General features: G+C 47.8%; 2 protein-coding genes across 4 annotated transcripts in view; one reads left to right on the plus strand and one right to left on the minus strand.

The window, feature by feature from the left end:
* Position 1: 1 nt before the first annotated feature.
* Positions 2 to 1597, plus strand: POLR2J (RNA polymerase II subunit J; the record flags this gene model as incomplete). The annotated part of the gene is made up of 4 exons (XM_008640445.1): positions 2 to 54; positions 197 to 286; positions 400 to 574; positions 1104 to 1597. Coding segments are annotated over 4 exons (354 nt in total), but the record flags the coding sequence as incomplete, so codon positions are not given.
* Positions 1502 to 12318, minus strand: part of LRWD1 (leucine rich repeats and WD repeat domain containing 1) — a 15541-nt gene continuing 4724 nt past the window's right edge. For 2 of the 3 annotated variants that reach the window (XM_008640375.2, XM_017743048.1), the window contains exons 4-16: positions 11865 to 11984; positions 10427 to 10579; positions 9612 to 9752; positions 8619 to 8960; positions 7867 to 7993; positions 7511 to 7620; positions 6850 to 7057; positions 5298 to 5370; positions 5064 to 5204; positions 4303 to 4397; positions 3566 to 3727; positions 2772 to 2896; positions 1502 to 1880 (exon numbers count right to left, since the gene is read on the minus strand). In XM_008640375.2, the coding sequence (XP_008638597.1) occupies positions 1740 to 1880; positions 2772 to 2896; positions 3566 to 3727; positions 4303 to 4397; positions 5064 to 5204; positions 5298 to 5370; positions 6850 to 7057; positions 7511 to 7620; positions 7867 to 7993; positions 8619 to 8960; positions 9612 to 9752; positions 10427 to 10579; positions 11865 to 11984 (1938 nt within the window). In that variant the 3' untranslated portion in view covers positions 1502 to 1739. Of the gene's footprint in view, positions 1881 to 2771; positions 2897 to 3565; positions 3728 to 4302; positions 4398 to 5063; positions 5205 to 5297; positions 5371 to 6849; positions 7058 to 7510; positions 7621 to 7866; positions 7994 to 8618; positions 8961 to 9611; positions 9753 to 10426; positions 10580 to 11864; positions 11985 to 12140; positions 12160 to 12318 lie in introns of those variants that run through there. The other variant, XM_017743049.1, reaches the window with a different exon arrangement.

The following is a 12318-nucleotide window of genomic DNA, read 5'->3' on the forward strand; positions in this document are numbered from 1 at the left end:
CGTGCGCGCCCCCCCGGCCGTCGAGTCTTTCCTGCTCTTCGAGGGCGAGAAAAAGTGAGGGGACACCCGGAGGCGACTAATTAAACCCTAATCAGACTGCGGGGGGCGAGGGGAGGGGGGAGCCCGGGCCTTTCTCCCCAGTCCCGCGCCCGCATGGATCGGTAACATCATCCCTTTATCCCATCCATCCCCTCAGGATCACCATCAACAAGGACACGAAGGTGCCCAACGCCTGCTTGTTCACCATCAACAAGGAGGACCACACGCTGGGGAACATCATCAAGTCGTAAGTTCAGGCGGGGAGCAAATTTGGGGGGAGGTTTGGGGCTTTTCCTCCCCTCGTTTCGCTGCTGTTTCGTTTTTTTTTTAAATTTTTTTTTTTTTTTATTCCCGTTGCAGGCAGTTGCTCAAAGACCCGCAGGTGTTGTTTGCAGGGTATAAGGTCCCACACCCTCTGGAACATAAAATTATCATCCGTGTCCAAACCACCCCTGACTACAGCCCCCAGGAGGCTTTCACCAATGCCATCACGGACCTGATCAGTGAACTCTCCCTCCTGGAAGAGAGGTTCAGGGTAAGTTCATTTTGTTCTTAAAACGATTTGGGCTTGTTATGATTAATCAAAGGGATGGGATCATCCATTAGAGCTGCTGGTTTTTAGGTTTATGTATTAATTGAAGCCACACTCTTTGTGTTGTTCAGCTGCTGTCAAAGCATGGCAGAGCCTGGCTGCTCTAATGTGTATTTATTTTATTTTTTTTTACTTCTCCTGCCATAACTGGGCCAGTATTTTCACTTCTCATCCCTTATGCTCAGTTTATTTATTTATTTAGCCCCTAAATTCTGAGATTTAATCTTCTTAATACTATTCAGACAAAACCAGGGGGACTGTGACTAAGAGCCTGCCTCTGATGTGCTGGCAAAAGGCTCCAGGGCACCCATTTGTAAATAAATTCTGTTTTTAATTTCAGTATTATTTTTCTGGTGGTGTAGAGGTTTCCACTGTGGGTTGTTGTGCTTCACAGAACAGTCAGGAATGTTTGAACATCCACCTCTGGCTCAGTAACAGCTCGTAGATGTGTGGTTTTGCTTTTGTTTTACAGGTTGCTATTAAGGACAAACAAGAAGGAATTGAGTAAACCCCCCCCTTTGGAGCAGACTGTTACTTCTGAGGCAGAATGATGTGTCTGGTAGTTGGATGAAATATTTAAACCTCCCTTCATGGCAAATATTTTCCCCCTTGTCCCACTTCTGTTTAATTTCTGACAGCAGCAGCAATATTTTGCATTTGTTTGGTTTTTTTAATAGCAGACAGGCACTTTGCCAAGAGGATAAATGTCATGTTGGAGTTGGTGGATAAGTCATTAAAGTGATTATTTGTTTTCTGATTGGAGCCTTAAGGCAAGTATTTGGTCTGGGCTGTTGGGGAGGTTGTTGTGGGTATGACTCCAGCTGTAGATGAACTCTGCTTTTCCTGCCAAAAACTCCAGGCACTGCCAAGTGAACTGGTATTTTGTTTTATTAAGTGTCATTTCTATAAAACAAATGCACAAATTGTGAAAACTTACAGTAAAAGAAAGCAGATGTTTACAATGAATCGATGAATTTTAACAAACTCTTACCTTGTTCATTTCGTCTTGCACATAAAGCTGGTCTAGAAAACGTTCATGGGCACATGGGTAACAGTCACTAATACTGCACTAGGTCAAAGCACGGGGATGAGACTGTGGCACAGGGCACTATGACTTCTTCCAGATTGCTGTTATGTTCACACTTGTCAGCACAACAAGGTAGGTGAAGGCAGGGTCTGCTACCACGTTGTTCACCAGGATTTCAGGAGGCTGCTCCCCGTTCACCCGCAGCTCCGGCCACTTGAGGATCTGTGGGGAGAACAGAGGGGTTGGTGGTGTGTCTGAGGGGGAGGTGGGTCCCTGGGGAACCTGAGGAAGAGGCTCTGCCCTGTTCTGAGGGGCTGGTGGAGCTGTGTGATATTCCTAAAGGGCCAGGGTTTAGTGCAGAGGGGCTTGAGCAGGGAGGGACGAGTGAAAACAGCTGCACCTCAGTCCCAGAGGAACAGGTTGGTGGCTTGGCAATGCACTTCCAAAGCCTGTGGAATCACAGAATTGTTGAGGTTGGAAAAGACCTCCCAGAGCATTGAGTCCAACCTGTGACCAGACCTTGTCACCCAGACCAGAGCTCTGAGTGCCACCTCCAGGGACGGTGACTCCACCATCTCCCTGGGCAGCCCCTTCCAATACCTGAAATCCCTTCCAGTGAAGAAATAACAGAACACTGGGTCACTTCATACCTCTGTCTAGTGCAGCTCCAGACCAGTGGGTGAGAGCCTTTGGGAGTGTTTGTGATTGTCCTTTCAGAGGGACAGGCAAGGGAACAGTGATTGCCCCAAAGAGAACTGTCTCCAGAGGGAAATACTGGGCAGAAAAAGGGGGAGTGAGCCCTTTCCTGCCAGGGAATGTTCACTCTGGCTTCCCTCCCCTCCCTGGGGGATGTGGTGCCTGCACACCTGTGCTCCCCAGTTTAACCACTGTTTAGGGCCCTTCTAGGAAGAGCTGCAGGGGGTGACAGATTTGCTTTGCAGCTCCTCATTCCTGTCCCAGTGAACGGCCTTGGCCACGCTCTGGAGATTGCTTTTAATTGCTTGTGAGTGTCAGATGTGGAAACACAAGGCATGTTCTGGGATAAACGCGCTCAGGAGTGGGATCAGCTGCCCTGGCGTGGAAGGGAGGCCCCAAAGAGAACCTCAGACCTACCTGTGTGGGAGAGATCCTCCGCTCTGAGCGCTTTCCCTTGGCAGAGCCCCAGGCTGTGGTGTAGCTGGAGAGGTTGTACATCCACACACTGCCCTTCTCATCCCCACAGAACACGTACTCTTTTGCTGTGAGAGCAGAAGAAAAAGCTGGAAAACGCGTGTGGAGCTGGGAGTCTGTTCTGCTGTAAAGCAGAGATTCAGGAGAGCTGCAGGATCCCAATGGAGGGTGCCATATTTCAGCAAAATTCCCTTTCTGGCACAAAAATATTTATCTACCTTGCTCTGAAAGAACTCAATTCATTTGAAGATAAACCAGCTATCTTCAGTGTAGAAAAACTAGCCCTAAATGCTTTGGGATTTCTCCTGACCTTTTTTAGACTGGTTGTGGGAATTGCTGACCGGATCAGGTTTGTCTGTTCCTTGTCAGTCTCCAGCTGCCCAGTGTGTGACATCCCTGCCCACAGATGCACTCAGCATCCCAGTGCCTCCACAGGGCCCAGCCCTGAGCTCTGTGCTTTGAAAACCTGTGCAAGAAAGACCCCTCGACCCTCAGCTGTCCCCCCTTGGAGGGCAGATGGTGCAGCTGTAATTCTTTATTACACGTGTTATTTCCACCCAGCTGGTGCTGGGCTGAGGCTGCGCAGTGTTGGAGCTGCACTGCAGAGGGGAGGGCAGAGCTCCCTGATGGGCTCTGAGATCCAGGCCTCTGCTTCCAGCTCCAGGCTGCTCCCATGGATCAAAGGAGAGCCACGGACACCTGGGCAAAGCATTACCCAGGAAATGAGTGCTGCCTACCTGGGCAGGTGCTGAGTGTCAGGTAGGACATGTCTGTCGTGGACCACTCCAGCTCAGCCAGAATAACTGCAGACATTGTCCGTTGGCATCCTTTTTCCTTGGCATCAAAAGACCTGCTCCAGCTCCACAAGTATATGCATCCTGGTTTGGAGCTCTTGGAAACTGGGGATGAAAGGAAGGGAGAGACTGTGTCAGCTGCTGAGAAGCAAAATGCATCGAGACAGAGGTGGTCCATCCAGAATATGGCTTTTAAAGACATGGGATCTGATCCAGCAGCAACTGTTTCCACCTGCTTTACCTTATCTCAGGATAGTTGGAGGTTGCAGAGAGATTTTCAGTGCTATGCTTATGTTCCTGAGCTGCAGAACAAGCATAAGCTGTTCAGAAAGAGCTAGCCCATGATGGGAAACCCCCAGTTCCCCTGAAAAAAAATACTGTTGCTGCCAGCAGAAAGGGACTGTCCTCCCTTCCACATTGGCACTGCTTGGCCAAGTGTGCTCTCGGGGATGTGTCCAGCTGATTTCCAGTCCTGTCCAAGAACAGGTTTGCACTCTAGGCCACAATTTTGGGAAAGACATGTGACTCTGGGAGACAGCTCCATCCTGTGTAGCCTCCCCAAAGCTAAAGAAGAGGCTGTCACACCCTGCTCAGCCCCTCTGCTCGTTGTGCTGGCTTCACCCTGTGCACGCTGAGGTGCCCCACTGTTTTTGGGATTGGGCTGTTGTGTTTATACTCACCAACGACATCATCATTGAGAAAAGCCAAACCATCAACCCTGTGAGATGTTGTCATGCTTTCATCATCAGGAAACTGGAATATGGCTTCAAAAGGCCTAGAGCAGGGGGAAGGGTGAAATGAGCCAAGTCCTGAACAGCCACCCTTGAAAGGGCACCCGGGTGCAGAGCCCAGAAGGAAATTTGTGTATTAGTGAGTCTCTTGCCAAGCTCAGGTGAATTCCCCCTTGAACTTACACTTTTGTCACCTGGGTTTATTAATACAGCAGAAGCCTGTTTGCTCAAGAGCTTGCTGTTCCACTCCATCTCTTTTGCAGGCATCAGGGTTAGTATTTATCAGCAGGGCATGACTTTACTTGCTTCTTCCTCGTAATTTTTCCTGAGCTCCCACAGAGTGCCAGTTTCCTGGGTTACCTCATGTACCAGGAGCAGGGAAGGCCTCACTGTGAGACTGGAAATGGATCCAAAAATTTACGCTCCGTTACACTACCTGGAGATGACACGCCCTTAAGTTTTGGGGTATTGGATTACACTCCTGCAAAGCAGCCTGCAGCACCTGCAGACTGCAGCTGTCATGCAAGCTCTCAACAGTCCTTGAGCATGCTCCCATTTTTTCTGGCCACTCTGGGAAGGGGAGGATGTTTCAAGTTTGGAAGGACATGCTGCTTTTGCTCAGACCTCCTCAGTTAGAAATCAAGCCTTTGTTAGGACTATCTCTTCTTGTTACAGAAAGCAAATGCATGCCCCCAGCTTGTGGTTCTCACCTGCTTTTTTGTCCCTTATCCAGTTTTATGTTCCAGGCAAAGCAGCCATCTTCACAGCCTGCCAGCAGGTACTGCTCTGGGCAGGTGGGGACCAGGGCAATCCGGAGGGGGATAGAGGCTGTTTCCAGCACCAGCAGCTGGCTAAAAAAAAGCAGAGAACAAGCAGTTAAGTGGTGCTGTGACGTGATAGTTACAGGCTCCTGGACTGGCCACATCTGGTTTTTGAACCTTTACCTTGCTTTGAAATTGTAGTCACAGTCTGGAATCCCAATATCCCAGAGTGCAATTCGCTTGTCATAGGATGCAGCTGTGGAACACAGAAGAGAAGCAGGTAGTGACACCGCTGCTCATCTGGCTCTTCTCGTGCTAGCTGGCAATTCTGCCTGAGTCATAGTCACCCTCTAAGGCTGTGGCACCAGAGAGCTCATTAAAGCACAGCAGCAGTCCCCGAGGCTCCTGGCCCAGCACTTCCCAGACACTGTCACACATGCACAGTCAGTACTTTGTGTTCTTATCCTGTGCTCTAAGAGGGGCAGATAAAACAAAGTTTGCTTCCTGGTGTCCATTACTGAGTTGTGGCTTCACAAGGTCATTAGTTAGTGGCCCTCTAAGCTTGTTTCTGGTCAGGGCTTCTGGTGGAATCTAAAATATGAGCTCCAACCTCTACTCTCAGGCAGATACCACTTAATTCCACATATCCATGGCTTACTGTGTTCACGTCCACAACAGCTCCCATTGGGAAAGTTAGGCACTGACAAAGGGTGAGAAACATGTCACCAAGCTGATACACTGAAAGCAGAAACAGTTCTAAGAGATTACTCTGAGTAACCTGGACCCTCATCAGATGGCAGCCCTCAAACTCAGAGTTTGTTGGTGTCCTCTCCCCAAAAACAATGCAAAGATTCTCCCTTTATTACTCTAAATTTTTCTATGAAATATAACAAGCCTTGCTGTCCACACCATTATATGGCTGTGCTACCAACCTCCTTATCCCTTCTACCAACCTCTTTATCCTTTCCTCTGCTTCTGCTTTTGGCACTCTTGAGCTTCTTCTTAAAAAGTACTGCCTATTCTAAAAAACATTCCACTTTTAATGGATCATGTAGCACTCTAACCACTCCAGGATGTGGGTAATTGTAGGCAAGAGGAACAATGGGGTGCAGGTGTGGCCTGAATGGCTCTGTACCAACTGACTGTACAGCCTGACAATGCAGTTGCAATTTGTAACATGATGGTTCATTACCAGTCCACGAGCCACAGCCTCTGTGAGCCCTACCGTGTGTGGCACAGCTCTCCTTGACATCAGGACCTGAATAGAAATCTCTGACGAGGCATAGAACTCACATTAAAAAAAAAAAAATCAAAATCAATTAAGTGCATGGTTGGATAAAATGAAACCCAACAGCCCATAATAGGGTGCTGTGCTGGAGGAGAGTCATGCCACTGCCTGGCTCCCAGCTGCCTGCTCTGCCATTCTCCTTACTCATCCCTGTGGAACAGATCCACTCCTGGGCTTGTTTGTGGCTAATGTGTGTGTGACAGCCACCCTGAGAGCCACCAAGGGAGAAAGAGGAGCTGCTGCACCTCAGCTAAAGAGCCAGGCTCTGGCTGAAACAAGCTGTTCCTGCTGGAGATTGCTGCCACAGGAGAATAACAATGCTCTCTCCCTAATGTCCATGCCTTTTGTTCGTGTGTCCCTGCTTGCCCTGGTGACAATTCCCCCTGTTCAGGAAGCCCTGACTTTTCCACATCAGCACTAAAACTAGGGATTCTGAAGCTGACTTACTGAACAGGTGGGTCTCCTGGGTTGGGCTGAAGCAGACAGTAGCAATGGGCTTTTTGTGAGCCTTTATCTCTCCGTAGCAGAAGTCGGCTGCCACATGGATCAGTTTGACAATCCCTCTCCTCCCTGCAGCTGCCAAGATGTTGTGAGCTTTCTTGCGGTTGTCACTGATTACCATCGTCAGGGTTGTCCATGCAACGCTGAAGAACTCCTGGGACAGAAGGAAAACAAGGCTGGGGTGACAGAGAACAGCCAGCAGGGTGGTGGCTGTCACCTCAGAGAAAAGACAACTGTCACAAGTGCTACTCAGGTGAAATGACACCACTATTTAAGATGGAGCATCAAAACTCAAAACAGCTCTCAGAAGAATGCAAACTACAGAAAGAGGATGTTTATTCCTCTGTGCTGTCAAGCAGGCTCAGCAGCCAGACACACCTGTGTGAGGACTGGCAAGCTGATCTCTTAAGCTAATAAAAAAATAAACCCAAACCAGGCGAAAAGGATGAGCATGATATATTTATTATCTTATCTTCATCTTCTTAACATCTGTCCACACTAACACTTTCAGACCTCTTTGTAATATATATTATGCGTGTATGTAATTACTACTGTAATTACTACAGATATTCCCATTCAAGGCTTACCCTTCCCACTTGCAACCCACCTCTGTAGCCACCTTATACTTTTTCAGCACCGTCCCTGTCTCACAATCAATCAGACAGACAGATTCCCCTCCACAGGTTGCCACAGTTCTGGAGGAGCTCACAATGGGATCTGAAAGAGGAAAATAATGGGTGAGAAGTTCCCAGGTTCAGGGATAACACATGAAGACTGCAGCTTATCACTGCCTGGTGCTCTCCCAGTCTCCTGTTTTCAAAATCAATGGAGAAATATGTAAGCAAGTCTCTTCCTGACAACGGAGACTACGGCTTGAAGGAGCAGGGGTCTAAGGCATGGAGTCCGCTGGGATTCCAGAGCCAGGTGGTTCTGGGAATCCTGCAAACCTCTTTAAGAGCTCACCTTTCCTGGCTCCAGAGTCTAGCACTGGCTCGAAGACACAGGACCAGAGCTGCGTTTTAAAATCCTCGCGGCTGTTGCCTTTACTGTGACACTGAAGAAAATGCAATGGCTCTGCACTGACATCCTCCTACAATAAACCATCCACATTTAGAAAATTCATTCCCCTGACACGGTTTGCCTGTGATTGCCTTGACAGAACTCTCTACTGAACACAGCAATCTGAGTTAAACTCAAGTATTTTTCAGCCCTTCTGTGCTACGGAGAAGAGGAGAGACTGAGGTGCCACAATGCTCAAGAGTCCTAAAGCAGCAGGGAACTGTTTAGCAAAGATGTGCCCAGCAGACCCCAGCAGAGAACCCCATTTCCTACTGCAGAGAAGTGTGAAAAACCCTTTAGATCCCCACTGGCCTGAGCTGAGGGGAAAACACCTTTCCCCATGCAGCCACTGGTTTGAGCTGAGAGCAAGGCTTGCCAGTCCCATTTCTAAGCACAGGCTTTCAGTGCACCACCTCAGAGCGCTGGTCCGTCCATCCCCCAGAGGGGATTCACTGGCGTCTCCTGGGGGTGCCTTCTCTCCCTTGATGCCTCTGAGAGATTTAAAACAATGACAAAAAAAGCAAACCAAAACTCACAATATATTTGGCCAACTATGAGCTCCAAGCTCTGTGCAGAGCTCTGAAGAAACCTGAAGGCAGCTCCTCCCACTAAACCAAGAGGCCCAAAGCCAGTCCCAAGGGGGCTGATGGACATACCTTGCGCTTGGAATTCTTCACTGGGGTCAAGGTAACCACGCCGTTGTCCTGCTCCTGGCTCTTCTGTTCCCCTGTCATCTGGCTGGATCTTCTGTTGCTTTGCCCCTTGGGAAACTGCTCTCCATTCTTCTGTGTCCCTTCAGCTCCCTGCTCAGGGGTTGCCTCCTTGGCTGGTTGGTTCGACGTTCTCGGTTTGTCAGGAGCTGGGTCATCCTCCACATGACTGGATTTTCTGGGATTAACTGCAGCCTCCTCCTTGGTGCTTGCCTGGGACTTGGACCTCTTGTTTCCAGGGCTTGATTTTGAATGATTTCTTTTCCTCTTGCTGGGTGTTACTGTGACCTATAAGGCATGTTGTCATGTTGTCAGGTTCTGCAGAAGGTTTTTAGCTTCCCCGAGAAGTGCAGATAATTTGTAAGCCAGAGATATTAATTATTCACATGCAAGTACCCTCCCACGGTTACAGACTGGGTTCCAGGAATCAGCTAGCCCAGAGCTGCAGGGTTCCTAGAGGCAGAAGCTAATGAAAACCACACAGCCAGCCTCATTTTCAGCTCCCTTCCCTCGTCTCAGTTATTTGCAATCTACATAAAATGTGGAAAAACAAATCTGGCCCGTGGACCACAGGGGTTCAGTCTGCAGCCATTTCCAAGCAGGCAAACACCAGCAGAGTCTGGCCAGGCATCAGCCCAGTTCTCTAATTAAAACATCCCTTCCTAGAGGAGAGGTGGAGTGAGCAGGACTGCACTCATGGAATGTTTCAGGTCTCCTATGAGAATGGAAGCTCTCTCCTCTCACAGAGCAGCTCAACCTTCGCATTTCTGGGAAAGCTTCAATCTGGCTGTAAAGAAGGAGCCTGAGCTGTTGGATACAGGCTGGAGCCTGAGACTACCCCTGTGGTTAGCAAAGGGTCATAAATGTGAACTGACAAGAGCTATTGAATTCTCAGGAAACAGAAAGAACATTGCTAATGTAACTGGAAAAATCACCTACCTGAGCCACATCCTCTGCAGCTTCCCTGGGGCTTTCTGTGCTTTCTTCCTCATTCTCATCCATCTTTTCCTCTGTTTCAGTATCGGAGTTTAACTCCAGACCTAGTGAGTATGCCAGAAACTCTTCTGCAATCATTTTCACCTGAGAAGTAAATATGTGGATATGTTAAAAAAGAAAGAAAAAAAAAGAGGACAAAAAAGCCACAGCATGTCAAGCTCTGATGTGTCATGGCACAAAGAGCTGCTTTGCTGGGTTTTTAATACTGCTCCCTCTATTCTGTGTGAATTTCACAAGTGGTGGAGGAGTCCCCAGCTGACATTACACGACCCAAGAACTTCTCTTTGTCATGGGCATCCAGAGCACACAGCTGTGGAAACAACAGCACAGCAATAAAACAAGACAAAGGAGAGATGGAAGCCTCAACTGTGTGTATGAACATACAAATAAAACAAATGTTACAAACTAAATGGTGTCTTTCCCCACTGGGAGCAACTACACTTCTGTCATTATCTTTTCTCTTCCATCAAGAGTAAAGGTTGCCATTAAACTAATTTTCAAAAAATTAAATATTAAGGATACTGCAGTCTGGTTAATTAGTACAAGTATCATTATTGCTTATGAATTAAAAACCGATGTTTAATGATAACCATTTCAACTTGGTGCTTCTGTAACTGCTTAACAAAGCAGTGAAGAAAAAGTGATACCACTTGTCTGCAAGAGCACCCAAATCCATGGAGTGTTTTAATCCAATCCATGCAGAACCAGGAGCAGGGTCCTTGCCTGAAGAGCAGGAGGGTGAGTGGGATGTGACCTACCCGCCAGCGGGTGAACTCGCTGAGTGAGCTGGGTCCATACACCACATTGGTCTGTACTGACTTCAGGAACTTCTTCTTGATGGACTTCACCTGCTCAGCTGTGTATTTCTCAGGGAGTTGGTCACGGAAGAATTTTTCCCAGTGAGCAGTAACCTAGGCAGAAAGACTGAGTTTATGCAACAGAAAAGCACAAGGGAACTTGTGAAAGCATTTGAGAAGTGGCCAACCTTGAGTGCTGCACCCTACGTGATGGCACCACTTTAATTTAATTATTCACGTTCAAATGACCACTTCAGCTAACAAGAAAGTCAGTTCCTCTGAACCAGGCTGGAGTGAGTGTGGCTCAGCAGGCATTGTCAGCATGGACCCATTTAGAGATACCTGGGCTCCAAAAGGCTGCTGAACTACAGGCACAACCACGTGGATGCTCACCTGTCAGCACAGTTTCCCATCGGAGTTTCTGGTGGGCAGTAACACATCCATCAGCATTTGGACCCAACAGACGTTTTTACATTGAGGCACAGGACTAAGAACTGGGCAGGCAAGTACCAATAACATCAGGGAAAGGCATCAGGGCCCAAACACCACGAAAAGAACAGCACAGGGGGAAGAGTTTGGTGTCTCATTAAACAGCCAACCATGATCAGTTGTCTGGGTAAGAGGCTGAGCAGCTCTCAGAGAGACCCCTTGAGATACACAAATATTACACATACAACACTCAGCACAACAAGACATCCCAGTCTTCAGTATTTGATTTCTCCCCCCTGCTACACAGAAGGAATTAAGAAGATCAAGTAACTAGAATACAAATGGTAAGAGAAGTAATACACAAAAGCAATCAGCCAACCAAACCTTTTTCATAACTGAACAATAATTTTGCTTAAGATCACAACAATGCCTTGTGGGGACAATCTGTCAGGAGCTAAACTGTGTAGACAGATAAGTGAAAATAGAGTTCTAAACATTCACAGCTGAAGAAGAAAGAACAAATCCTTGCTCCTGGTGTATGCTGGAAAAAGCAAGATTATCCTGAGCTTGGTTTTGTGCTCCCCATTCCTGGGGCCTGGACAGTAACTTAAATTAGATGGGGAGGTGTTTGCAGCTGTTCTGGCAGCACCAGGTTTCTCCCATTTCTGAATGATGCTCAGAGTAACCTGAAAAACTACAGGATCAGACAACAGACCTGGCTGGCCCAGCTCCTGTCACCTAAACCAAAGGCAAATTGGCTGCACAGAACAGGTAGAGCAGATGCCAGCAGTGACCAGAGAAAGCAGCAGTAAGACATTTCCTGAGTGGCTCATTCTGCAGGCTGGGCTCAGACCATACCACAGGTATTGCAAACCACTTGAAGCTTGTCTGCAGCTCTGCCACTCCACTGAGCACAGGATTTAGTTATTTCTCAGGTGTTTGGAGGTTAAGGAAATATCCCACATCTTACCTTGCTGGTGAGCTTACGGCTGTTGACACGCCTCACATGGTTGGCCAGTTTGGTTATGTCCTTGCCATTGAGCAGACGAAGATTTTGCAAAAGAAACATTACTTTATAGTCATCATTGAGCTAGAAAGAGAAAACATTGGAGTTATAAAAGTTGTACACGTGGTACTTGCTTTACCTTTAGTCCTTGATTAAAATACAGCCTATATGAAAATGATATATTTCGTAAGGAAAAGCCATTTCATAAAATCTCCTCAGGATTTTCAACTTGAATTTCACCTTTCAGCTGTGAATTAATGTTCTCCTGTGAGCTGGGATCTTAAACTGCAGACAGAGCTGCCCAGCCCTCAGGCAGTGCTAGCATCCAACACAAGGTGGGGGCTGTGTAACTGCTCATCTGCTGGGCTTGAGTGCAAGACTGGGAGCTCTGTTCATATCCCTTAACTCTTTACACAGG

Source organism: Corvus brachyrhynchos, unplaced genomic scaffold (assembly GCF_000691975.1).
Source record: "Corvus brachyrhynchos isolate BGI_N302 unplaced genomic scaffold, ASM69197v1 scaffold99, whole genome shotgun sequence".
Lineage (NCBI taxonomy): Eukaryota > Metazoa > Chordata > Aves > Passeriformes > Corvidae > Corvus > Corvus brachyrhynchos.